The sequence below is a fragment of the Nerophis lumbriciformis genome, linkage group LG07, assembly GCF_033978685.3.
Source record: "Nerophis lumbriciformis linkage group LG07, RoL_Nlum_v2.1, whole genome shotgun sequence".
Taxonomy (NCBI): Eukaryota; Metazoa; Chordata; class Actinopteri; order Syngnathiformes; family Syngnathidae; genus Nerophis; species Nerophis lumbriciformis.
The window spans coordinates 21,004,950-21,030,619 of NC_084554.2; the positions used below are offsets into that span (position 1 = coordinate 21,004,950).

The window sequence follows — 25,670 nt, forward strand, 5'->3', positions numbered from 1 at the left end:
ATTTTGTATTTTGTATAAATACAGAATTTGTATTCCTGCTTTAGGGGCAACTTGCATTCAGAGGAGGAGTACACTTCGATGTTTAAATAACAGTTTCACGCACAAATAACACAAAATGTGGATTGTTATGATCATGCTCTGATTTTCGAAGATGTTCTGTAATATCCATCCATCTATTTTTTTTACCGCTTGTCCCTTTTGGAGTCGCGGGATAGGCTGCAGCCTATCCCAGCTGTAATCTGTGATATTTCTACCTGAATAAATGCTTCTGATATTCTGTACATTACATGTTGTACAAGTTAATGGTCTTCATATTTCTGCATGGCAATGTTTAAACATCCCCTATTATTTAAAAAATAATAATATTCAGCCTGCTAATCATTCTGTAATTGAGGACTCGACCAGAACATGTCATAAAATAATTTACACATTTTCCTCAACTGATGTACTAGCATTTCTTTAGGTGTAAATATCACAGAATAACATTACAAAACATCTCTGACAAATAGGGATGGTACCTTTCACATTTAAATCGATACCATGTACCTGGGAATCAGTACAGGTACTCAACGGTACCAATTTTTGGTACTTTTGTGTGTTTATGCGGTAAAAATTGTTTATTTGTGTAATAATAAAATCTTAAAATGTTTAAATGTAACATATTTATTTCTCTTCATCAAATATATCAAAACAATATCCAATTATTTGTATAGTAACATGTTTGCAATAGTTTTGCTAATTTCTTCAGCATAAAACCACTGAATTACAAACATACAACAATGCAGTGTTATTTTCTTAGTATTGCACAAAATAAAACCTAGCTCCATGTACTCCTTTTTTTTTCCATCTGAAAATATGTGATAGGGTCCATGGAAGCAATTAAGGCAATTACCGTATTTTCCGCACTATAAGGCGCCCTGGATTGTAAGGCGCACCTTCAATGAATGGCCTATTTTAAAACTTTGTTCATATATAAGGCGCACCGCATTGTAAGGCGCATAGAATAGACGCTACAGTAGAGGCTGGGGTTACGTTATGCATCCATTAGATGGAGCTGCGCTAAAGGGAATGTCAACAAAACAAAGTGATTGTACTGACACTTCTACTTGCTGCTCTCTGTTTAACAACCCACTGTTCGAGTTTGTCCTCCAACTGTAGCCATCTCGCATTGTTGCCTCGGAAACTCTGTTTAGTCTTCTTTACTTGGCGCAGGTCATCATGTTGCTTCCTCCACTTCCGCACCATTGATTCATTAATGTTAAATTCTCTCGCTGCTGCTCTATTCCCGTGTTCTACTTCGTGACTGATCGCCTTGAGTTTAAACTCTGTGTCGTAAGTGCGTCTCTTAATAGGAGCCATTTTTGGGTGTTTACATAAAGTTTAGGTCTCGCAACTACGGTAATCAGCCGCCGACTTCATTTTCCCCTGTAGAAGAAGAAGTCCTTCTTCTTCGGTAAGCAACCGCCGACTTCATTTTCCCCCGTAGAAGAAGAAGCGTTTCTTCTTCCACGGTAAGCAGCCGTAGAAGGGGGAAAATGAAGTCGGCGTAGTTACCGTAGTTGCAAGACCTGTTGTGGCTCAATATTGGTCCATATATAAGGCGCACCGGATTATATTTTTTTAGGTGCGCCTTATAGTGCGGAAAATACGGTAAGTTAAAAACAAATAAGCAAACGAGGATGGAGTAAAAATAAAGACCAAATGTTTTTTTTATCAAAGGTATTAAACTACAAATGAACGGGGCTGATTATGATAAACTATTGCAAGTTAAAATGCAAACTAATGTATTCTTATAGAGTAGACTTATTACCTGGAGCAGACGTAGAGGATGATGATTTCGCTGTTACCAAATGTTGAAGCTATTTCTTCCCCCGTGTTTTTGGCCCCGCCTACGGCACCGCCCGAGGGTCAAAAAGGACGCTTGTGCGTTAATCGGTCGCTAAAAAAATGTGTGCCGTTATTGAAGTTTATAGTTAACACGTTACAACTTTACGCTACTTTATATTATAAATGGCAACAGCGGAGGATAAATGCTCCATAACAAGAAGATAGAGGAAAAAGTAAGAAGCTTATCGACTACGGTGTCGGCATGGACTACAAAGGCGGACCCGCGCAAATTTTCAGGATTTATGCAGATCCCAAATACAGATCAGCAGGTACCAGAAGGTATAAAAAAGTTGGTTTTGCATAATATTGTGAAACATTGGGGGAGTTGGGTCGAAGATAATGCCGAAATTCTTTACCGAGCCCCTTATTATAATTGTTTTTTTTTGTCAAATGTTAATAAGGTGGTATCCTAATACAATGTTATGATCGACGGTATCCAAAGCAGCTCAAGTAGCAGCAACATGGATGACGCATCAGCATCCATAGATAGCAATAGTTCATTAGTCACTTTTGCAAGGGCTGTCTCAGTGGACGGATTTTAGAGATAAAAGGGAGGTTTGACACCAGCCAGTAGTTGCAGGAGGTCAGAATCGAGGTTAAGTCTTTTGAGCAGAGAATGAATAATCACTGTTTTGAATGCTAGACGAACACTACCAGAGGTAAATTATATATTAATTATATTTAGCACTGATGGTCCTAATATCACAAACAGCTCCTTGATAAGTTTCTCAGGAAGTGGTTCAAGTAAACATGATGTCTGTTTTGTCCCATTTACGAGTCGCAAGAGTTCCTCTAATGTTATTTCTTTAAAAGGAAATGTTATTTTGGAGAGCATTTTCCATAGTAATACATTCATATATGCGTTAAAAGAACATGGTTGGAGCTGGGACGTGTTATCTTTATTCTCCTTTCTAATGAGCTCAATTTTCTTAGTAAATAATAAAGTCATCAGCTGAGTGAGTGGAGCTACTGGGAGAAGTCCCTCGTTGGGTTAGCGATGCTACTGTATTAAACAAATATTTAGGATAGTTTTTATTGAGGCGGATGAGATTGGAAAAATATTTCCTATTCATCATACAAGTAAAAGAAGGAACGTTTATTTGAGCAGGAACTTGAAAATGAAATCAAACTATTTAAAATAACTCACAAAACAAATTAATTTTGAGCAACTTGAGAAAACTCAAACTGAAGATAAATACTTGATAAGAAAACTCAATTCCAGCTGCAGAGGTTTTGCTTGGCGTAGTTTTAGCAAGACAATAAACCAAGTAAATATTTGGCTAACCAACTTAAACTAAAGAAATAAAAAAGCTCTATACCATCTGTTAAAGATTCAGCTGAGGAAATTAACTCTATCGTTAGAGACTTTTCCAAAAACGTATATACACCCCAGATTTACCCATCTCCCAAATTAAATACAGGGCAGGTAACGAATGTAGATCTACCTATTTCAGTAACATAAATTAAAGATGCTCTTCAACAGATGCCAAACAATAAAGCGTCACGACCTAATAGGTTCCCTGTGGAGTTCTACAAACCATTCGGTCATTGCTTGCTCCAATATTTACAAAAATGGCTTTAGAGATGAAAGAAAACTAATTCCTTCCTCCAAACATAAACTCTGCTATAATCAGTCTCTTGCTAAAACCGATAAAGACCCAATACTTTCGTCCAGTTATTGGCCAATCTCCTTGATTAATGTTGATCTTAAAATTATCTGCAAAGTATTAGCTCAAAGATTAGAAAAAGTTACTCCACATATAGTTCATCCTGATCAAACAGGTTTTATCAAATGGAGACACTCGTTCAACAATGTTTACCGTCTACTCAATCTTATTCATAATCTAAAAACCGCTGTTGTTTCATTAGATGCTGAAAAAAACATTTTACAGAGTGAATATTAATTTTTTCCGGGCTACTCTACAGAAATTTGGATTCTGAGATTCATTTATAGCATGGATCAATGTTCTATATAGTTTTCCCACAGCCTTAACAGCCACATCTCTCCAAGGGTTCCTCTTATGAGGGGCACTAGGCAGTGTTGTCCATTTTCTCTGTCACTGTTTGCTATATTTATTGAACCTCTCGCAGCCACAATTTGACAACATGCAAATATTTAAGGTATCCGTACTGCAATCGTTTATCATAAAATAAGCCTTTATGCTGATGATGTATTACTTTTCCTACAAAATCCATATGCTTCTCTTCCAAACACAATCTCACTCATTGATCAATCCAGTTTTATTTCAGATTACTCCATCAACTGGTCCAAATCTACTGTTGTATCTACTAATTTTGACTTTCAGAGTACCTTATCGATTCCACTGCACAAAAAGGAAATTAAAATACCTGGGTATCAATATCTCTTCCACCTTGTCAGACTTGAATCGCTTGAATTACTCCCCAATCTTCCAATCCATTGAGGATGATCTAGCGCGTTGGGAGACACTGCCCATCGCACTTATATGATGGGTTTCTACCATGAAAATTAAGGCTTGCCTAGGGTTAATTATCTTTTTTCAATGATCCCCACCAAACCTTCTCAAGTTTAGTTTAAATCACTAGATTCACACATCAATCAGTTTCTTTGGAAAAGTAAACCGGCGCAAATAAGCATTAACATTATAAAAACTCAAGAAATATGGGGTCTAGTACTCCCAAATAAATTACAATACATATTAAAATGGATCCATCCCAACTTATTAGAACATTTATGGTTAGATATTGAACAATCGTTCAGCTAGGAGATCCTGGTTTCTAACTTTTCCCTTATTAGCCACATTCTTTGAAAACACAACTGCTTTAGAAGTATTAATATACACACTGCCTTATCAGCTTGGTGGGAATTTTTGAAAAGAATTGGGTCTCCACTCACTCTGTTGTAATGTTAATGTGCCTTTTTGTTCAGGCAGCACCGGGACCACCACTAGGGGTTCAGGCGGGGTCTTAGGCAACGGGGCTAGCAGTGTTTTGACAGCAGTAGAGCGGACGGCTGTGTATGTTGTATCTGTGTGCTGTGCTTCATTAAAAGTTCTAGTTGAGCATCATAAGAAGTACGTCACTTTACTACATTGGCGACGAGGATAAATCACGACTTCAATGGCGTTGTTTGGAAATTTAACGGAGTTTGACCAAGCTACGGATGATTGGCAACAGTATGCTGAACGACTGGATTTTTACTTGGTGGCTAACAAAATCACAGACGAAGGACAACAGAAGGCAATTTTCCTGAGTTCGTGTGGGGCCAAAGTATATGCAGTGTTGCGGGATTTGTGCCAGCCCGGTAAGCCGGCGGATACAGACATGACATTGACGGAGATGCTTCAGAAATTAACGGATCACTTTGCGCCAAAACCCAGTTTGATTGTGGAACGATTCAAATTTAATTCCAAATTGAGACAACAAGGTCTCAATCTGGCAACTTGAGGGTTCCTGGTTCGATCCCCAACTTCTGCCATCCTAGTCATGTCCATTGTGTCCTTGAGCAAGACACTTCATCCTTGCTCCTGATGGGTTGTGGTTTGGGCCTTGCATGGCAGCTCCCGCCATCAGTGTTTGAATGTGTGTATGAATGGGTGAATGTGGAAATAGAGTTAAAGCGCTTTGAGTACCTTGAAGGTAAAAAAATCCTTTACAAGTATACCCATTTACCATTTACCATTCTGGACTTCAACAAAACACTGCAAGTGGGACTGAGGGCCTTGTAGGATGCCAATGACGTTGAGCAGACTCAATGCAAAGAATAGACAACGGGCAGGAACCTGTACAGCCACTTTTTATACGAACACAGCCTTGTCTCTCTTTCAAACACAGCAGTCGTGAAGAGCCCTGGAGATCAACAGTACACTTTCAAACCTTCACAGTAAAAGGGCTGCACGGCAAATCCTGTTTAAGAAAATACATGTCTCAGTAAAATATCTTACATTATCATGTTTTTTGCACATTAACGGTGTTCTGTAATCATTTGGTTTTGCTGTGTCAATATGCTGAGTTTTGCATTTTGAATGTATTACTTAACATTCTATTTACATTATTAAAGCTTTTAAATTACAATTCAATTTGAGTGACAAAATCCTTGATAGAAGTGCAATATTTTTAGACACAATGTCTATGTTTTCAATTGCTTTAGTACAGGTTCGGGCACAGTTTAAACACCGGCACTATTTTAGAAGCACCAATTTGGTGCTAATATTGGTAAAAATATAAAATATACCTTTTCATAGTGGCGGGTTGTGCTGTAAACCTGTTTAGCGCATTCTTGTGATTGCATCAATTGAACAAAGACGTGTTATGGCTAAGAATTCCAGTTTTGCCAGCACTCTGATAAAAGTAAAACTAAAAGCTAGAAACACTATTGAAGTCAAGAAAGAAGTCGGAGCAAAGTAAGGAGGTAGCGTTTGAAATGTGATGTTAAATGTTCATTTATCCATTGTATTCATCATTTATTTGCATTTTACATTATTTTTTGCTATAATTGCTTTCTAATAAGTTTTTTGTTATAATTGTTTGGTGTCCGTTACAGTTTAGTTATATTTACATTGTTTCTTATAGGAAAAATTGTATGGGTTTTTACACGACTATTTTTTTAAACGACCCCTTTGGAACAGATTCATAATCAAATTAGGAGGTACAACTGTATTTCCTACGGGAACAGTTATCCTCCTCCATTGTTCTTTGCAGCTACCAATTATTACATATATTATTAACGCAACCTGGGAGTAGCTGTTGCCTGCAGCAATTTGCATCTAAGGTTACTTACTTACTTACTTAATTCAAATTATGTTTTCTTTTTTTGCCTTTAAGATGGCGGACACTCACCTGCAAATGGCCTCTCGTCAGGAGCTGACACCAAGCCCCCTACAAGGCAGGAATAGTTGTTAACAATTGTTAATGATGCAACTGTGTCAAAATCTCATGGTACAATATTATCACGGTGTTAAGGTCACGGTACGATATTATTGTGGTAGCAATAAAAAATACATAATGACATAATGTGTAAAATGAAGTGGTAGCAATGTGTTAGACAACACACTTACTGTAATTGAACCCAAATATAATGCTCAAACGTTCTAATCACATTTATTACAACAAATATGTATTTTTAAGTGCAAATAATAATGCAAGAAGAACTACTGTTTCAAGCAAATATTTTTTAAAAGAACTTACAGTTAATGTCTTTAAAGTGACAATGTAAAAATCGACTGATGTAAAGGCTTCAAATATATTTTCTGGGTGATTGTTTATGAGGTGGCGACTTGTCCAAGGTGCACCCTGCCCCTCCGCCCGTGTTTTGATCTCTCATAATAATTGCGAACGATAGGCAAAATTCCCTAAAAAGTGCAGCTCTCCTTTAATAAGGATATGCTGTGATGCAGAGGTGTACTTTAAACTATTTTATGGACACATTATACATAATTGAGAAGCACTGGCCTAAGTAGAGCTTCACTGCTGATTTGTGGCAGGTGTGTGTAATTACTCCACCACCAATAGAATGCCCAGCTCCAGCAGAGGGAGAGAGAGTGCAACAGGTCAAACGTAGCTTCAGGATTCTGAAGGAGATTTACGAAAATTGTTTTTGTGTCCCGACATCCTAGCTGTTTAAAAATTGGGATTAATTCAGTTCAGTTCAGTTCAGTTTCAGTTTATTTCGAACATGCATACAATACAATGTAATGCATCACAAAATTCCAGTTGTTTCATTACAGCACGTCCGAAAAGGAGTAGGAAGAAGCTGAGCTTATTTAATTCTACCCCTTTTCATACCATAGCAATTTTATCCAATTTTCTTGTTCTCTGTAACAGAACAGTAAACAAATAAATAATATACCATAGTAAAGAAACAAATATTAAATACATAAATAATCTTTTCTATAAGAAATAAAGAGTGTGTGAATGTGTTAAGATCACAATTGAAGCATGGCTGTAGCGCTGTATGAGAAGTGCAGCTAGCACCAATTGCTTGCAAGCTTGAAGTGCCTAAATTAGGCTAAACAATTATACATGATTAAGAATAAATATTAGAAGTACAGTACATCCGAAAAGTATTCACAGCGCTTCCCTTTCTACACATTTTATTATGTTACAGCCTTATTCCAAAATGGTATACATTAATTTTTGTCTTCAAAATTCTACACAGAATACCCCATTATAATTATGATTATTATTTTATTATTATTATGGAATATACTTGTATAAATTTCAGAATTCGAATGTTGGTGGCCCAGTAGTAAAACCTAAAGGTTGGTAGTGCTAATACTCTTAACGATTTGGGTCTCTGTAAATATTGTTACGTAATCTGTGAGCCTTTTTTTTTTTTTTATCCCAAATGAAGTCTAAAATCTTGACTAATTTACGAAAGAAGGACTGAGGGAGAAAAAGTGCTATACACTGGAACAAATAGGAAAATTGTGGAGGTACATTCATTTTAACAAAGTTAACACGAGCCACTGCAGATATATTAAGTAAGGACCAGCAATCAAAATATCCCTGGTGTCTGGACAACAGTGGAATAAAGTTGGCTTTACAAAGCTCTACAAGCGTGTGACATGGACACCCAAGTATGTGAAACTTTGCGTGGCAATTTTAAAGGGGAAATTGTGCAGAGTATATTTCTTACCAGCAGAATTTAAAGGAAATATTTAACTTTTAACCAAGTTCAATTTGTAACCAGACACATGTCCAAAAGCTTGTAGAGTACTGACAACAGATTTAAGATTGTCGAGGATGTCGGCTCGAATTTCGTCCATCTTCTGACTTATCCTCTTAAAAAGGGCCGAGTCGACGACCGACTCCTCCGTGGTATCTGGATCCGGAGACGTACAAGACTTGTAGCGGCCTGGCTTGTTGGATTTACCTCGGCCAGACATCGCAGAACTTACAGGCACAATTCACAAAAAAAGAAGCTGCACACGGCAGGGCAGTAAAAAGTATGGTAGAGATGACAGCTGGAGTTAGTAATAGTGCCAATAAAATATAAAAGAAGGCCACATTTCCACAGAGCCCCCGCTAAGCACCCCCTGCACCGACCATGCTAAACCCACTCTTTTGATGTGTCTTTGTTACTAATGTTTGCAACTGGTGCGGCGCGCCGCCGCCCTGGGGCCCGGCAGACAACGCGCGGGAAGGGTCTAGTACGCATCCAAAGTAGCTGGCGCGCATTCGACTTCGCGTAGAGCCAACGTGCCTGCACCGTAGCTCACTTTTGAGCTTCACGGCAAAGGCTGTGAATACTTTTGCAGAAAAATCTAAAGTAAACCAACAAAACATATTCACATTGTCATTGTGAGGTAATGTGTGTAGAATTTATTTTGAAGACAAAACATTTTTTTTTTCATTTTCGAAAAAGGCTGTAACATAACAAAATGTGGAAAAAGTGAAGTGCTGTGAATACTCTCTGGATGCACTGTATGAAGATGGCTTATTACACCAAATGGCATTTAAATCTACTAGATTGCAAACACCAACTTTTGGCAGGTCTGTCACTCTTAAGGGTGTTGCATTGTGTAGTTTAAAGTAAAGCAGCCTGAGAGCAGTCAGAAATCCTGTGTACAAACGTGAAATGACTTTGCTGACCAACAATCAATGCTGCAAGGCTAAGTGGTGACTGAAATGTTCACATTTCAAGATAAAGACGGGACGCATATGACTTGACACCTTAATGAGAAACAACCATCATTTTTTTCCAACAGCAATCACTGCATCTCGGGGAAGTATCACCATGAAAGAGACAGAGCTGTTTACCATCCCTACCACAGAGGTACAAAGCACACTCACTGGTCACAACATTAGGTATACCTTGTCATCACAAAATATTCATTTGGTCTTTTCATCAAACCCTCACCCTAAATGACCCTTCTCCTTCCCCTCAGGTAAAACACAAACTAGTGGTACCACTATGAATACTTGTTGCTTTTATTGTCTTCTGCTTCCTCAGTCAGGCACCAACTTGAAGGTGTATTTGTGCTCCTTATCATGTTGGAAAACCGCCATGAATGGAGTGGATCATGTTCTGCTTCACAATGTCACAGCTTATCATATAATTCATGTTTTCCCTCAATGAATCGGAGCTGCCCTGTGTCGGCAGCACTCGTGCAACCCAACACCATGCTGTCACCGTTATGCCTGACAGTTGTCATGACACTTATCTTTTTACTGTGTAACCTGTTTATGTTGACAACCTGTGTTAGTTAAGTCGACCAACTCATCGGTTTGTGATCCACCGTGTTCTTCTTACTAAAATATTCCCGCTTAAGTAATTGGCAACATACAGTGCACACTGAACCAGAAAATCGTTCAGTTTGTTGATATTTGCAGATTTGTGTAAAAAAATAAAATAAAAACAAAACACAACAGCAAAGGAAATGCCATTCACCTTCAAAGCTTTGGCATCGGACCAAAGATCCTTCCTTCTTCTGCGGTAGACATTTCAATTGTCACAAGTGGAGGATAGTGATGCCAACAAACTGCCAAAGTTTAAAAAAATGTTTTATTATCGCCCATTCTCCTCATGCTATATAGGATAGGATAGGATAGGATAGACTTATTTTCATCCCACAATGGGGAAATTATGTGGTTGCAGTGAAGATTTTTACATACAGTAACAAAAGTAAAAACTTAATGAAAACTAAAAGAATAATAAATAATACATATTGTGTAGTAATGAGAACACTATGTATAGATAAATAATAAAGCAAAACACTATCTTATCACCCATATTGCACACATGGAAAACAACAGATCCTTGGTAAATTCTTATGGATGTGGGTAGAAAAGACCTACGGTAATTCTCCTTTCTGCAGTGTGGATGTAAGACATTTGAACACCAGTAGGACAAAACAGCTTGTGATTGACTTCCGGCGGTCAGCTACACCACATCCAGGGATTAAAGATATAAATAGTGAGCTCATTTAAATACCTGGATGCTCACCTCAACAATAAACTTGACTTCAGTCACAACTCAAACGCCCTGTACAAGAAGGGCCAAGGTCGCCTACACCTCTTGAGAAGACTGAGGTTCGGAGTGTGCGTGTGTGGGCTTCTGCGGTGTTGTATGCCATCGTTAGCTGGGGCGTCCAATTCCTCTTACCCCATGCGACCATACCTCTCTCTATGGACAAGTTTGGACTTTTGACTTTCCTGCAATAAAGTATTAAAACATTGCTTCTTTATTGGCAGTTTGAAGGTCCAGACCTAGAAGCCAACCTGGAAGTTACACTCGCCCATTTGGACGAGCAACCCGACAACTTCTTAGAGGGTTAGTCACAGTTCCTCCATGTCAGGAGACGCTTAAGAAAACGTTCCACTGACTTCTTGTTTGTTTTCTGTTTTTTTTTTAAATGCAGTTATGGAAAGACAGGGGGGAGCGCCTGCCGAAGAAGAGGTTAGAGAGACGACACCGGAGAGGGAGCAAGAAATGGATGCAGAGCCAACACAAACCATTCCTGAGTAAAACCCAAAAGACAATCACCAGTTAATGCGTGCACACACTCATAGATTGACCATTTACCTTTTGTTTAGATTGCCAGAGGACACCATCTTGCACCCACCGGATAAGACCCTAGAGATTCCTCCAACCATTGCGCAGGAGCTAACCCCAGTCTCCGCCCCTGCTGCTGCAGAGGTAGTTGCCGAGTTAGAGGTACGAACCCAAGGAGGCCGTGTGGTCTGTATAAAGTTTTGCTGGACTTCCTTAACTTTGATTTTACTAAGGCTCACAGTGACGGAACACATTCTAGGCATACTGTTAGATTTGTTGTTTCAGCAATGCGTTAACAATTATAAATATACTGTAGAATACAACAAAGATTCCTTCCAAAACCAAATTTAAAACTCAGGGCAGCATACATAAAAATCAGAAGTACCTTGGTTTTCATACGGCTCACATTACGTGGCATTTGATTTTCCGATGAACATTTTTGAAAATATTATTCCCCAATTTTAAAATACTTTCTCGATTATTTTATGGCCAAACATTGTGCGTAACAAGCTACAGTAGTACCTCCTCTTGCGAGCTCAATTGGTTTCATGACAGAGTTCGTAACTCAAAACACTCGTATCTCAAATCATTGAAATAAAGTCAAATAAATTTAATCTGTGCTTGATCCCCCAAAACTTCACAATTTTAGCACGTAACATGTCTTAAAAAGACGAACACATTTTAGATAAGAACTATTGTTTGAAAAGTAATACAATATAATGTACAGCAAAACACCCCAGTAGTTTTATGAAAACATTTTATAATATTTTACATCATTACCATTTCCAGCAGACGGACAAAGACTTCAAAGTCCTATTTAGTTTGTTCTGATTGGCGTATTGTGTCTCATTAGATACAACATGGACCATGAGCCAAGTTATGTAAGGGGGGAAGACGATTGACTCCCAGATAGCAGTGAGTAATGGCGTTGAAAAAGTAAATATTCTTAGTTATGTTATTTCTCACAAGCAGAGAAGTGGGGAATTAGAATGGGGACACTTTTACAGGCAATATGCTCGGGTGATCACTACTCTTGGGAGCCGCCAACTTCCCTTTTGTCTGGCTCAGCAGGACTGGACAGGGCGGAGGGACAGTGAGCCTGGATACCGCAGCCCGGAGATTCTTCAGGCATGGGCAGGAAGTCGAGCTGTGGGTGGTAGGCGGGATAGCTGTAGAAGCTGGACCGCTGCTAAAGGTTTCCAATGGTTGGAAAGCAAAGTTGTGTTGATCATTAATTATAACGTAATGCTAGTGAGTAAGATCGAAAGTTTTGCTCAGATCCTACGGTGTCACTGTGACATTCAGTACGCCAACTAGCAGCGGGAAGATTTGTAGCTCAAATGTATGCTTACAATACAATGCATAATCACAATATCTCAAAATACTCTTAAATTGAGCTACCTCTGTTGTGCTTCTGAATATCCACATGCCTGTTTTTAATGACAAGGTCATTTTAAAAAAATTATAGAGAAAAAAACAAAAACACTGTAATGATGTAAGAAGTTATTAACTGTCTAATTATATTGGATGTATCCATTGGCTAAATGGGAGTAACTATGATACGCTGTGTAGTGACAACAGTTCTTCTAGGCAGCTCAGCAGTTACACCATCTCTCAGCATTGACATTTCAAATGACGTTATAGTGACTTATTATTGTTCCATTGCCGGTTTTATGGCACTTATTGGCAGCACTGTTAGTCAAGGATTGAAAAAAATTAAATGTGAAGATTGTTTAGGTTACAGTAGTACCTCAACTTACAAGTACCTTAACTTAAGAGTAAGGTACAAGGTGTGTCTCGGCTTTTTTGTTGTTTAAATTGCGAGCATAGTTTAAGTTACAAGCCACTAGCTGCACAGCCGCTGGCTAGCTTAGCTAATGTCACAGTGAACCCCGTAAGATCCTCCCAAAACATATGGTCTATCTTGCTAGCATCAGCTTATAGCTAGAGATTGAAATAACTTGGTTTTCATCTATTATTAACCAAAAAATCTTTAGCATCCATTCAGCTTCCACATCCTCCTTCTGCTAAAGTTTGCTACTACAAGCGCAGCTCAGCCACGTGCACGCCTAAAACTGCTCTGGCTGTCCGGGGTCTCTGTTGCGCTCTGCTGTGCCAAGAACACGGGAAAATGTAGGCCTGGGCCGATATTCAAGAAGTCAATTAACTGACAATAAATGAAAATTAAGTTGGTAAGTTTTCCAGTGTCGATTAATCGCCATGTGCATACTTCAAGAACATTCACGTTTTTCGTCGCTTTTAGCGGCTACGCGCGTTCGTACCATAGCAGAATGAAAAAAAGGGGGTGAATTATTTTCTCCTCATGAAGCGTCTTTGATTCTTTGTGCAGCGACGCGCGGCCGCTGGACCGCTAGTATCACTCAGTGCAACTAGTTAGCATGTAGCAGCTAAGATGGACAAAATGATCACAAAACTAAATGCCACCGCACCAGTGTGAGAATATTTCAGTTCAAACCTTTAAAAGAAGACAGTTTGCCAAATGCGCGCGACTATAGCAATGCCTACTTGGAACACAACCACTCGACAGTCCACACTCACGTTAAATAGTGCTGTCATGTTGTCATGTCATGTCGGTGTTCCTCACTCAGAATCTGCCAAATGTAATTTTGTTTTGCATATGATCTGTTAATACATCTGTTTAAACTGTACTGTTTATATTGTTACTCTGCAATTTTGTATAAGAAGGTGCAAACTTGTGTTCAATATTGAAGTGCAATTTTGTTTGTCAATACTTTGTTTAGCTATTTTATGTATTGTTATATTTGTGTGTATTTGAGTCCCCCACCCCCATCCTCTCCTTAAGATATGTTGTTGCTTTTGGTTGTAATTTTTATTCAAGTGCAAACTTTTTTTAACAATGTATATTTTATTGTTATTATTTGTTTGTTTTATTTAACTTGGAGATGTAAACGTTTTCATTCCAATTACAATATTAAAATACATGAGAAATACAGGTTTATTGCATTTGAAAGGATATACATGTATTAATATTATGTATTATCATTACATCAATGGTTAATTTGCTATGATAACTAAAATGAATGAAAATAATAATATTTTTTATCTGCAATCATTTGTAGGTTAATATATCGTCAAGCAAAATTTGTTGTCCTCCCCATCCCATGTAGTAACTATCCAAGCACATCGCCTGAAAAGCGTCAACTCTTCCCGACCACAACACTGACTGTGGGAGATTGTCTCAGTAGGAATATCCTCTATTTAAACGCCGTTACTCGCTGCCGTCAGCTGTCCCTCTTTGGTAACTCGGCTTTTTGTACAATCATGTTGAATGTGATGAGATGGGACAATGCCAAACAAAACAAACTAAAAAGGATTTCAAAGTCCTCTTCAGTCTGCTTGAAAAGGTGTACGCTTTACATAAAATTACTGTATAACAAAATACAGGTGATGCCTTCATGGGAGTTTTCAACTGTGGGAATTTTCCATCTTCTTATCCTGTTACATTCAAAGAACTGCTGTTTTGTAGTTGTTTGTATTACTGTGGAAGCCTCTTGCTTCCGGGTTCGTTGGATCACCCCCCAAGGACATGACAGCTGCCTTCATGGTCTTGAACAGGGATTTATTTTTCAATAAATGTTTGTTGTGTTCCTTTTCAGTCATTTGCATTACGTCAGTCCTCGCTCTCTCTTATGCTCGTGCTCGTACCCGTTCTCCACCATCAACATCCCCCTCTCCTTCCCGACTGCTGCTTTTTACAGAGCGGTAGGTCATCAGACAACCACTCAGAGCTGTGTCATTTACGCACCTGCCGCTAATCTCGAAGCCGGTCCTGACACGGCCGCTTCTCCGCAGGCCCGCAGGCGGGACGCCGTCCGGCCGCGCCTACTCCCCCCATAGGAAGTCGACCACGGCCATCTTTGCACCCGGTCTGTGGATCCGGGTGATCCGCGCGTTGGCATCTTTCATGCGGTGGAGCCACTGGAGGGGTTTGTGGTCCAGGCTGAATGAGCGCCCCAGGAGGTAGTATCGGAGGGCCCCGACCGCCCACCTGATGGCGAGGCACTCCCTCTCTACTGTGCTATACTTGGCCGTTGTGGGTGCCGGTTGCGCGCTTTGTCCGCGCGTTGTGGGTCTCTGCTGCGCGCTTTGTCCGCGCGTTGTGGGTCTCTGCTGCGCGCTTTGTCCGCGCGCTGTGGGTGCCGGTTGCACCTCGCGGTGAACGGCCAGGTGGTCCTCGGAGAGGGTCACCGCTGCTGCGAGGTCCCGGGGCCGGTGGTACCGGATCCAGTTGGCCGTCCGCGTCGGGATCGCCTCCAGGAACTTCTTCCGGATGATGTGGTCCATCAGCCGGTCATCTCCTTCTCCCGGCTGCAGCCAGCGCGTCGCCGCGTCCTTGAGCCGCTGGCCAAAGGTGAATGGCCGGTCCTCCTTCCCCAGACGCATGGACCGGAATCAGCGCCGATACTCTTCAGCGGTACCTCCCGTCCGGTCCAGCACCGCCTTCCTCAGGTCCGTGAAGCGCATTCTGGATGCCGCCGGCAGGCTGAGCGCTGCGCGCTGCACCTACCCCGTCAGGAGCGGCAAGATCCGGACCCCCCACTCTTCCTCCGGCCACGCACATATGCTCTCGCCGTGGCCGCAAAAATGTCCAAAAAGGTATGGGGTTCCTCTTCCTCCCCCATGCGGTGTATGGTAACAGCCGGAGGCATTGGCCGTGCAGGCCACGCCCCACCACAATTACCAATTGTATTTTTTGTAAAAACAATATTTCTTATCTAAAACTTTGTTTTTCTTTTTAAAAGTCATGTTTAATGTTTAACGGGGCTGTTCTGGGAGGGCCAAGCACGGATTGAATTGATTTCAATTAATTTTCGTTGATTCTCGTAGATTTAGGTATCACTGTATTTATCCATCTACAAATGAGAATAATACTGCCTTGTTATTAGTTATGTATTACTGTCAATTCCACCTAATATTCTTCCCGTTCCAGGCTGCGCCCCTCCCTGGAAGGAAGGTGCCGAAGCGAAAGAGGAAGAGGCAGCTGATCTTCTTTGACCCGGAAACGCAGATCCACTGGGGAACGCTTAAGAGGCAGATTGATGACCCTCTGATAGGGACCAGAGCCCCAACATTCCTCCCGCCTGTGTCTCAAAGGATGAAAACAGATGGCGAGTTGCTTGGTGCACCTTGTAACGGTCAGTGTGACACGATTCAAGAGCTGAGTCCTTTTGAATTTGGCTAAGAATTGAAAGCACAGAAAGTGTTGTTTGCTAGCTTGTTGGTTAATTCAGCTCAAATGGAGCCTCAGTCCGCTATCTGTTCATATTAATTTCTCGAGAACAGTGGTGTCCAAAATGTGGTCCTGGGAACCATTTCTTTTTTGCTCTTTTTGTATTGGCTCTTGTCCTAATGTAAACATTCTTAAGTCAATATCATTAAAATATATTATGAATATTTTGAATTGACCAGCCGGGCACAGCCCGAAGAGGCAACGTGGGTCCCCCCTCCAATGGGCTCACCACTCATGGGAGGGGCCATAGAGGTCGGGTGCATTGTGAGCTGGGCGGCAGCCGAAGGCAGGGCACTTGGCGGTCTGATCCTCGGCTACATAAGCTAGCTCTTGGGACGTGGAATGTCACCTCGCTGGGGGGGAAGGAGCCCGAGCTAGTGCGCGAGGTAGAGAAGTTCCGGCTGGATATAGTCGGACTCACCTCGACGCACAGCAAGGGCTCTGGAACCAGTTCTCTCGAGAGGGGCTGGACTCTCTTCCACACTGGCGTGGAAGAGAGAGGAAAAAGACGTTGTTGGGCCTTTCCGACTGTAGAAGCAGTGTTAATGTCCCAGCATAGATCTTCTGTTATGTTCACCCCTAAGAATTTGAAATGCTTGACCCTTTCTACGAGATTGTTATTAATTAAAAGTGGACGGTGTTTGTTCTACCCTTTCCTGTGGAAGTCTACAATTAGTTCTTTGGTTTTGTTAGTGTTAAGAACCAAGTTATTGTTAGCACACCATGAAGCCAGCTGTTGGACCTCTGCTTTGTATGCTGTCTCATCATTATTACTGATGAGCCCAAGCACCGTGGTGTCGTCGGCATATTTGACAGTGAGATTGGATGTTGAAGAGGCTATGCAGTCATGTGTGAAGAGGGTGAAGAGCGCAGGGCTTAGCACACAACCCTGTGGGGCACCGGTGTTGATGGTCAGCGTGGCAGAAATGTGCTCGCCTATTTTCACATACTGTGTGCGATTCGTTAAAAAGTCCAAAATCCAGTTGCAGAGGAAGGTGTTCAGACCAAGGTTGTGAAGCTTAGATCTGAGTCTGTTTGGCCTTGTGTTAAATGCTGAGCTGAAATCGACAAAGAGCAGTCTTGCATAAGTGTCCTTAAGCTCAAGATGTTCCAAGAGTCTATGGATTACAATAGCGATGGTGTCTTCAGTTAATCGGTTTTCCCGGTACGCGAACTGATATGGGTCAAGGGATGGTGGCATTGCCTTTTTAATTCGTTTCAATATCAGCCTCTCCATGCATTTGGCAGGTATGGAGGTGAGTGCTTCAGGTCTGTAGTCATTTAGGCATGAGATGATGGCCTGTTTGGGGATGGGAATTATTGTAGCGGTTTTAAAACAGGCAGGGACCCAGGATGTAGACAGTGACAGATTAACAATGGAAACAAATACATCCGTCAGTTCGTCCGCACAGTGTTAAGCACACGGTCCAGAACGCTATCAGGTCCAGCTGCTTTCCTTGGGTTGATGTTACGCAAGGTAAATCTTACTTTGTGCGAGCTGAGGACTGTGGCCGTGTCGTTGGAGGAGAGGGGCGGCAGTCCTTTGGGTCTGTGTTTTCCTTGTCAAAGCGGACATAAAAATTATTCAATTCCTCAGTTAAGATGGCGCTGCCTTTCACTGGGGAAGAAGTTGTTTTTTTTAAGTTTGTAATTGCTTTGACACCTTACCACACCTGCCTAGGGTCTGAGTTATTTAAGCAATCCTGGAGTTTATTATAATGGTCCGATTTGGCTCTGGAGCACTCGTAGATTTTGTTCTTACCTACGAACAAATCCCAGCTAAGAAAACATCGGTGAATACAAAAATCTTCTTAAAAACTTCGTAAGTGGGCCTAAGTTGCTGAATGGGGCCCATTGTGTTCTTCATGGTGTTTTTGAAACTGGAACCCCCCCCCTCTGCTTACAGTCCTGCCAGAAGAGCTGCTGTTGCTATGGAAACTGTGTATTAGCATCACGACCGAGGCCGAGCGCGAACAACAGAGGCCTGAGGTACGAAGGTTTGACATGAAGCTTGCATGGGGAGGACAAGAAGTTTGATTAGTTATGTGCTTGCAGGTCCCTGAAGATGCAGCAAAACTGGGTGTGGACTCTACCTCAGGTATTTATATTAGGTTATCCGCGGGGTTTTAAAAATTCTAAAATCTAATACCGCAATCTGACGTGTGTCAAAAATTCTCGATAAATCTCATTCCCATATTTTTTTTATTATAAGTTGCACTTAAAATGCTTTCATTTTCTCAAAAACTGACAGTGCGCCTTTTAACCTGGTGCACCTAATGTATGTAATAATTCTGGTTGTGCTTGCCGACCTCGAATACATTTTATTTGGTACATGGTGTAGTGATAGATGTAACCAGTAGATGGCAGTCACACGTAAGAGATACCAGAGTCATGTGTAGAGAGAGTATGGCCAACTAAACGAGTGGGGCCATCTTTGCTACCAACGTTGGTAAGGCTGTGCCCGTAATAATGCATTTGCTGTCGTTCTGACGTTAGTTTTTCTGTAAAAATACACCAAAATAACACATTTAAATATGGTTCTAAACATACTCCAGCTCGTAAACTTACAATAAAACATGCTTTTATTGCGTCAAAGTATAATTTTGGGGCAATTTAGTGGATGTACTTGATGCACTCTGCCACTACATTCATGCAGTGTTAAGTCACTAGCAGGCTCTCTAATACCCTCCTGCAATGAACATCAGAAAATACACAACTACCAAAAATAAACGTAATACCCCCATTTTGCCAAAATCCTCATCAGCTTTGCACCAACAACTCGACTTCTGAATCCCAAAACAAACGAACAGGCACTCGAAATGTGCAAATCGATCAATTTAAAAGATATTTGTCAGACTTACAGATAAATGTATACCTTATATTTTAATCGTCCCAAATCCTGCCTTTACAATCGTAAAAATAGGTCTTCTGAGGATACAGGTAAACGGGTGCTTCATTAGCCCGTTGGCTTTGTTAGCCGCCAAGCAGCACACAACACGGCATGTTTACACGGCGAAAAACTCTTCAAATAAAATAAATGTCTGTCAAGGAAGTGCAGTATAGCTTAGGGCCAGCATCACAATTGGTAGCAATCATGGAGCTTTATAGTCACGTGAGTGCCTTTTGACGATTCATTGAGGAGATCGCCTGAAACCAGGTTGGCCAAACTCTCTTCATACTCGGCTCGGAGAGATACACGAGTGGACTGCAAGTTGATGCCTGTTCAATAACGTGCGCAAGCAAGCCCGAAATGGTGTTTCATTGAGAATATAAAACATTACAATGCTCAAAAATCTGTCAGAATGTTTTTTAGTACGATTTTGGCAAGCTCCGAAGCTGCACCGCTTGTTGAATTTCTGGCGCATTATGGCTACTGTAGTCAGACTTACTGTGCTTCAACATACGGGTATTATTATAGTCTGTGTATAAGGGCCCCACAATGGCACCTATAAGAAGAAATTACCTGGCGTTTTGTTTCTCAATAATATACAATACAAACTTTCCTGACCTATTGGTACCTGCTGTTGTGTATTTGGGATCTGCATAAGTCCCGAAAAGTTGCATGTGTCCACCATTGTAGTCTGCGCTATGGAAGCGCTAAAAACTACCGGTAAAACAAAGATGGCGAGGAGAAGACGCAGTCGAAGTGGAGCCACGCAAATGAGACTGCCCACAAAACAGCACATTCTGAAGAGACGGTCAGAAAGCGGCTTGAAGATGGTCTGTAAAACATATTTATGCAACATTTTGACCAAATAACCACCAAAACATGTTATGTAGACCACAAGGAAGTGTTTTAAATGTTGAAAAAAAAACGTAATGTGCCTTATAATCCGGGTGGGCCTTTTATATGACTATAGACCTAAATCGACCCGCTCATTGGCAGTGCGCCTTAAAATCCGGTGCGCCCTATGGTCTGAAAAATATGGTAATTATTTATTCATGATATATATTATTATTTATTCACATTCAACAACATGACAGTGTGTTGGCTCAATGTTCATGTGTATTTAAAGACATTCACCCTTGTGGAAAAATTGCGGTGGGAAATATACAGTATAAAGCGATATTTAAATCCAAAATGTCCCAGCCCCCCACACTACTTTTGCTGACATTTTGGCGGTCGCGGACCCCTGCTGAACTCCTCTGATATATATATTATTATATAAGAGATATATTAAATGCCATGAGAGACGCAGAGGACAGCTGTCGCTCTAAGAGTACGAGCTACTGGCTTTTCAGAGCCAAGTGGTGCAGCCAGTTATCAACTGGTCATATCAGTTGTGTCTGAAACAGTCTCAGAGGTGAGTTGTGAAAAACATCTCATGATTTTGACCTGATTTTGATGTTATATGTTGTCATACTTGCCAACCTTGAGACCTCCGATTTCGGGAGGTGGGGGTGGGGGGCGTGGTCAGGGGTGGGGCGGGGGGCGTGGTTAAGATATATATAAGAAATACTTGACTTTCAGTGAATTCTAGCTATATATATATATATATATATATGTATATATATATATATATATATATATATATATACATATATATATATATATATTTATTTATTTTTTATTATTACATATATATATATATATATAAATAAATAAATAAAAGAAATACTTGAATTTCAGTGTTCATTTATTTACACACACTACACACACATAACACTCATCTACTCATTGTTGAGTTAAGGGTTGAATTGTCCATCCTTGTTCTATTCTCTGTCACTATTTCAGAACACACACATTATACAAATATACATTATAAAATCAATAAGAAAACGGGAGCTCTAATTTGAGAGTCTGAATTAGGATCAGAAGTTCCTATATAAACATTGCGCACTCACATCGCCTTTTTGTATTGATTACTGCAGCTGTGCACTGGATTCATTCACAAATACAAACTACAACTCACAAACACTTTAGAGTTAGGCTCCACCATCAGAATGTGTACTTAAACTTATAAAGATCACATGGATATTATTCAGTGAGTTGATTCACCAAAACTAACCTGTTATACAGGAGGCAAAAGCACACAGGATGTTTCAATTGTTCACAGACTGGTCGCGCTCATCAGAATGACAAGACGCTTCCGGTGTGCAGGTGATAGCATTCAATTGGGAAGAAATGCCCTATTGCCCCCTACTGACCAATGTGAATACTGATAAATGCGTAATGACAGCTCCAAAAACGAATTCAAACCACAAAATAAAATAAATAAATCAACACAAAAATGTGACACATTATGGGTGGGTCACATATGCATGTACAGTAGATGGCAGTATTGTCCTGTTTAAAAGTGTCACAACATTGCTGTTTACGGCAGACGAACTGCTTTACGGTAGACGAAGACTTGACTGCTGTTGTTGTGTGTTGTTACTGCGCTGGGAGGACGTTAATGAAACTGCCTAACAATAAACCCACATAAGAAACCAAGAACTCGCCCTCGATCATTAGCTGTTTATATTGTGGGAAAGCGGACGTGTGAACAGGCAGTCAACACGTCATTCAGGTCCGCATGGAGCTGGAGGGGGCGTGGCCTCCAGCTCCGCCTGAATTTCGGGAGAAAATTTGTCCCAGGAGGTTTTCGGGAGAGGCGCTGAATTTCGGGAGTCTCCCGGAAAATCCGGGAGGGTTGGCAAGTATGTATGTTGTGGTGGCAAAATGTAGATTGGTGTTACAGTTAATGCAGGTTGATGTGAAAAATACGTGCTGAGCAGTGTTTTGTGTGATACCAGTGTGCAGAGCAGAGTCTGCGCAGTCGTAAAAGTTGAGCTTTGCGCTCATAGGCCTTGCGCTCCTCCGCTTTGAGTCCTCTACTTAGTTCGTACTGCGTATCTCTCACCTGACTATGGTTGGGCCTTAAATTGTTGGCATCCACAGCCATCTTCAGGAGAGTACCGCTCCTACATATTTGCAAGTGAGATTCCAAATGTAGCAGATGATTACATGGTTTGTGTGTGTGTGTGTGTGTGTGTGTGTGTGTGTGTGTGTGTGTGTGTGTGTGTGTGTGTGTGTGTGTGTGTGTGTGTGTGTGTGTGTTAAGACTCTGGTTTGCTGGAGATGTCCAACCCCCGGGAGGTGATTTACCAGTCAGACCAAGATGGGTGAGTATCACACAAAGAGTTGCAGAAGTTGACACACTCAGACTAATGTGTCCTGCCTGCACAGATCTGTCTCTACTCTGCCAGGCATTCGTGAGGAGATAGACGAGATGCCGGAGAAAAAAATGGAGTCTGTTGGGTGAATATCACTTTCCTCTTAAGGGAAAACTTTTTGAGGGGAATGTTGCCTATCATTCACAATCTCTATGTGAGACGACCTAACATGTCTTTTTTTTGTGCAGTTTAAATAATGATTAAAAAAACTGCTAATATGAGGCGGCTAACAATGAAGTCATCTATTCCGCCTATAAAGTCCTCTTAAAACGTCCAAAAACACCAAAAATACTCAATTTACCTGCCATGACCTGCATATTAACCTAGCCATAAAGACATTGTTATTATAAGAACTAAAGCTGAGGAACTACTTTTAGTAACATTAAGGTAACTACTGAAGATGCTGCTGCTGCTGCTCCTATGTTTTTGTAAAAGTTAACGCTAGATTATCAATCTTGTATAGTAGAAGGTTGTGGCCATAAACCGAGAAGTTGGTCAATTTTGAATTTTGCTAGGAAGCCGCTTGTTTGCTCCCAGCATTTTTTGTCTGAGGTTTATGATGAATTCATCATCTAAACGTGAAAGTCTTGTGCAAAAAGATATAGACGTCTCATCAGTTGGCATTCCAGTGACAGCAGACATTGTACAGTAAATTATTGTTTTATTATGTTCTTATTTTGTCGATGATACGTTTAGAAGTACTGCGACATGATGCTTTGTGTTTAAATCTGCTTATCACTCAGCGTCGAAAACCTGTACCTCATCCTACGTATATTCAGGCTAAAAAATATAAGGTTCTGGATCATCATTTGTCCCAAAGTAGTCGTTGTTGGCTCTCATGAAGTCTGCCATGATTAGTAGTTGTTAACGGGAGTAGCGTTCGTTTCGATGCGCTCTGTGAAATCAATTCGCCCAGGAAAGAAGTTTTGGTAATTCTACCAATATACTGTAAATATTACATGTTATTTAGAATGTGCCTGTTACTACATTACATATATACTTACAGCATGTACATAAAACGTTGGAGGTTTCTGGAGCTTAATCGGTGGAATAGATACATTTTTTATTACCTGCGTTGATAGCCTTTTTTTTTTTTTACGATTTAAACTGTACAAAAAAGAAAAATACATGTGTTTTGTCTCACACAAGGATTGTAAATGACAGGCAAAATTAAAAAAAAAGTGGTGTTCCTCTTAAAAGCTGCAGTCTGTGGTATCAACAGAGTATGCATGTTTGTTTCCAGGTTGTTGCCAGGACTGGAGGAGCAGCAGGGGGAGACTGCTGTTTTGTTTGAAACTCTGCTGCCTCCTCAGGCTGACCGCAGAACTGTCAGCAATGTTTTTCAAAAACTCCTTGGTACGACATGACTAACCCAAAATAAAAAAATGGTTGTAGTTTAAAAATAGTGCCATCTGCCGGACTAAAAAAGTTGCTCCATTTGACCAGCAAATAAAATGAATAGTTGGCAAATATAACGAATTTAACGAATATCTGTGCAGAAAGGAATATTAAACTAGCAACTTTGGTCAAAGAGCTAATTAGTAAACAAGGAAAATAACATCCTAATTATTTATAAGGTCTAATATTTTATGTGTTTATGTTAATTGGATGAGGACATGATGTTATAGGTGAGTTTGGGCCAAATCGATGATTAATCCATCCATCCATCCATTTTCTACCGCTTGTCCCTTTCGGGGGTGTTGGAGCTTATCCAAGCTGCATTTGTTTGCTTAAATTTTATTTGTTATGTTTTGGTCAAATACATAACAGATTAAAAACAGGAAGTGAGGTCATGTCCCAGACATATGACAACCAATTATGTCATAATGCTGATATAGTTTATAAGCCACAATCTGCACAAATGAGCTTTGGAGGATGACAGTTGATATTTGTGTGTGTTGTAGAGGATTTGACATCCAGGAGGAGGCTTGTGCAGCAGGACATGCCTTATGGGGACATCCTGATTACCCCTGGTCCCAACTTTTAGGACCCAGTGTATCACCCAAAAATGTTACTAATCATTTGTTCTGTTCTTTTATTCCTGTTCTTAAACTATTGTAATGTTCATTGTGTTTTTATTACTGTTCTTACACTATTTTACTGTTCACAATGTTGTCTTTTATTCCTGTGCCTAAATCACAGTTGTCTTTTATTCTTGTTCTAAAACTCTTTGATTTGTTCCTCTGTTTGTTACTCCTGATCTGACATAAATTTGTTTTTACTCTGTTGCAATGGTAACAAGTTAGAATTAGTCTGAGGTGTTGCCACTTATAAAGTCATGGTCTTCCATATACCACAGCATTGTCTGATCACTACCTTGTACAATTATGTACATTTGCAATGTTATGACGCATTGCAAATGTTCTGATAACAACCAATGCTTTAGCAGCCATAATATTAGTGCTGCTACAACCATAACTCTCTCTGGCCTACTAGCACTGTTGCCCAATTATGTGGGCTCTATCGACTTATCAACGACTTTAATGATGCTCTGCACAAGAGCATCGATAATGTAGCATCACTAAAAATAAAAAAGACCCCTAAGAGATGTACGCCTTGGTTCATGGATGAAACCAGAGCTGTCAAACATTCATGTGGAAAGCTAGAACGCCGTAAAGCATGTAGTGATAGTTTAATAACTTAAAAACACGCTCTTGCCTTAGCTAGAACTAATTATTACTTATTTGTCTCAATATAATAATGCTAAATGTGTGTTTACCACAGTAGCATTGCTAACCCAACAAGGGTATCCTCCCAGTAGCTCCACGAGGGTTGGGAATTGATAATATTTTCCCGATTCCGATTCCACTTTCGATTCTGCTGAATAATTTGGTTCCTTATGTTCTCTTATCGATTCTTATTTGGAAAAAAAGAGAAAAA

The 25,670-nt window shown here is 40.4% G+C and overlaps 1 protein-coding gene across 1 annotated transcript in view; it reads left to right on the forward strand.

Annotated features, from left to right (window-relative positions):
- Positions 1 to 25,177, forward strand: part of rec8b (REC8 meiotic recombination protein b) — a 40,865-nt gene extending 15,688 nt beyond the window's left edge. The window contains exons 6-17 of the mRNA XM_061964765.2: positions 6,691 to 6,751; positions 9,576 to 9,643; positions 11,062 to 11,140; positions 11,229 to 11,331; positions 11,404 to 11,524; positions 16,335 to 16,539; positions 18,541 to 18,623; positions 18,690 to 18,732; positions 22,679 to 22,739; positions 22,804 to 22,875; positions 24,034 to 24,146; positions 24,695 to 25,177. Of these exons, the coding sequence (XP_061820749.2) occupies positions 6,691 to 6,751; positions 9,576 to 9,643; positions 11,062 to 11,140; positions 11,229 to 11,331; positions 11,404 to 11,524; positions 16,335 to 16,539; positions 18,541 to 18,623; positions 18,690 to 18,732; positions 22,679 to 22,739; positions 22,804 to 22,875; positions 24,034 to 24,146; positions 24,695 to 24,777 (1,092 nt within the window). The 3' untranslated portion in view covers positions 24,778 to 25,177. The remainder of the gene's footprint in view (positions 1 to 6,690; positions 6,752 to 9,575; positions 9,644 to 11,061; positions 11,141 to 11,228; positions 11,332 to 11,403; positions 11,525 to 16,334; positions 16,540 to 18,540; positions 18,624 to 18,689; positions 18,733 to 22,678; positions 22,740 to 22,803; positions 22,876 to 24,033; positions 24,147 to 24,694) is intronic.
- The last annotated feature ends 493 nt before the right edge of the window (positions 25,178 to 25,670 follow it).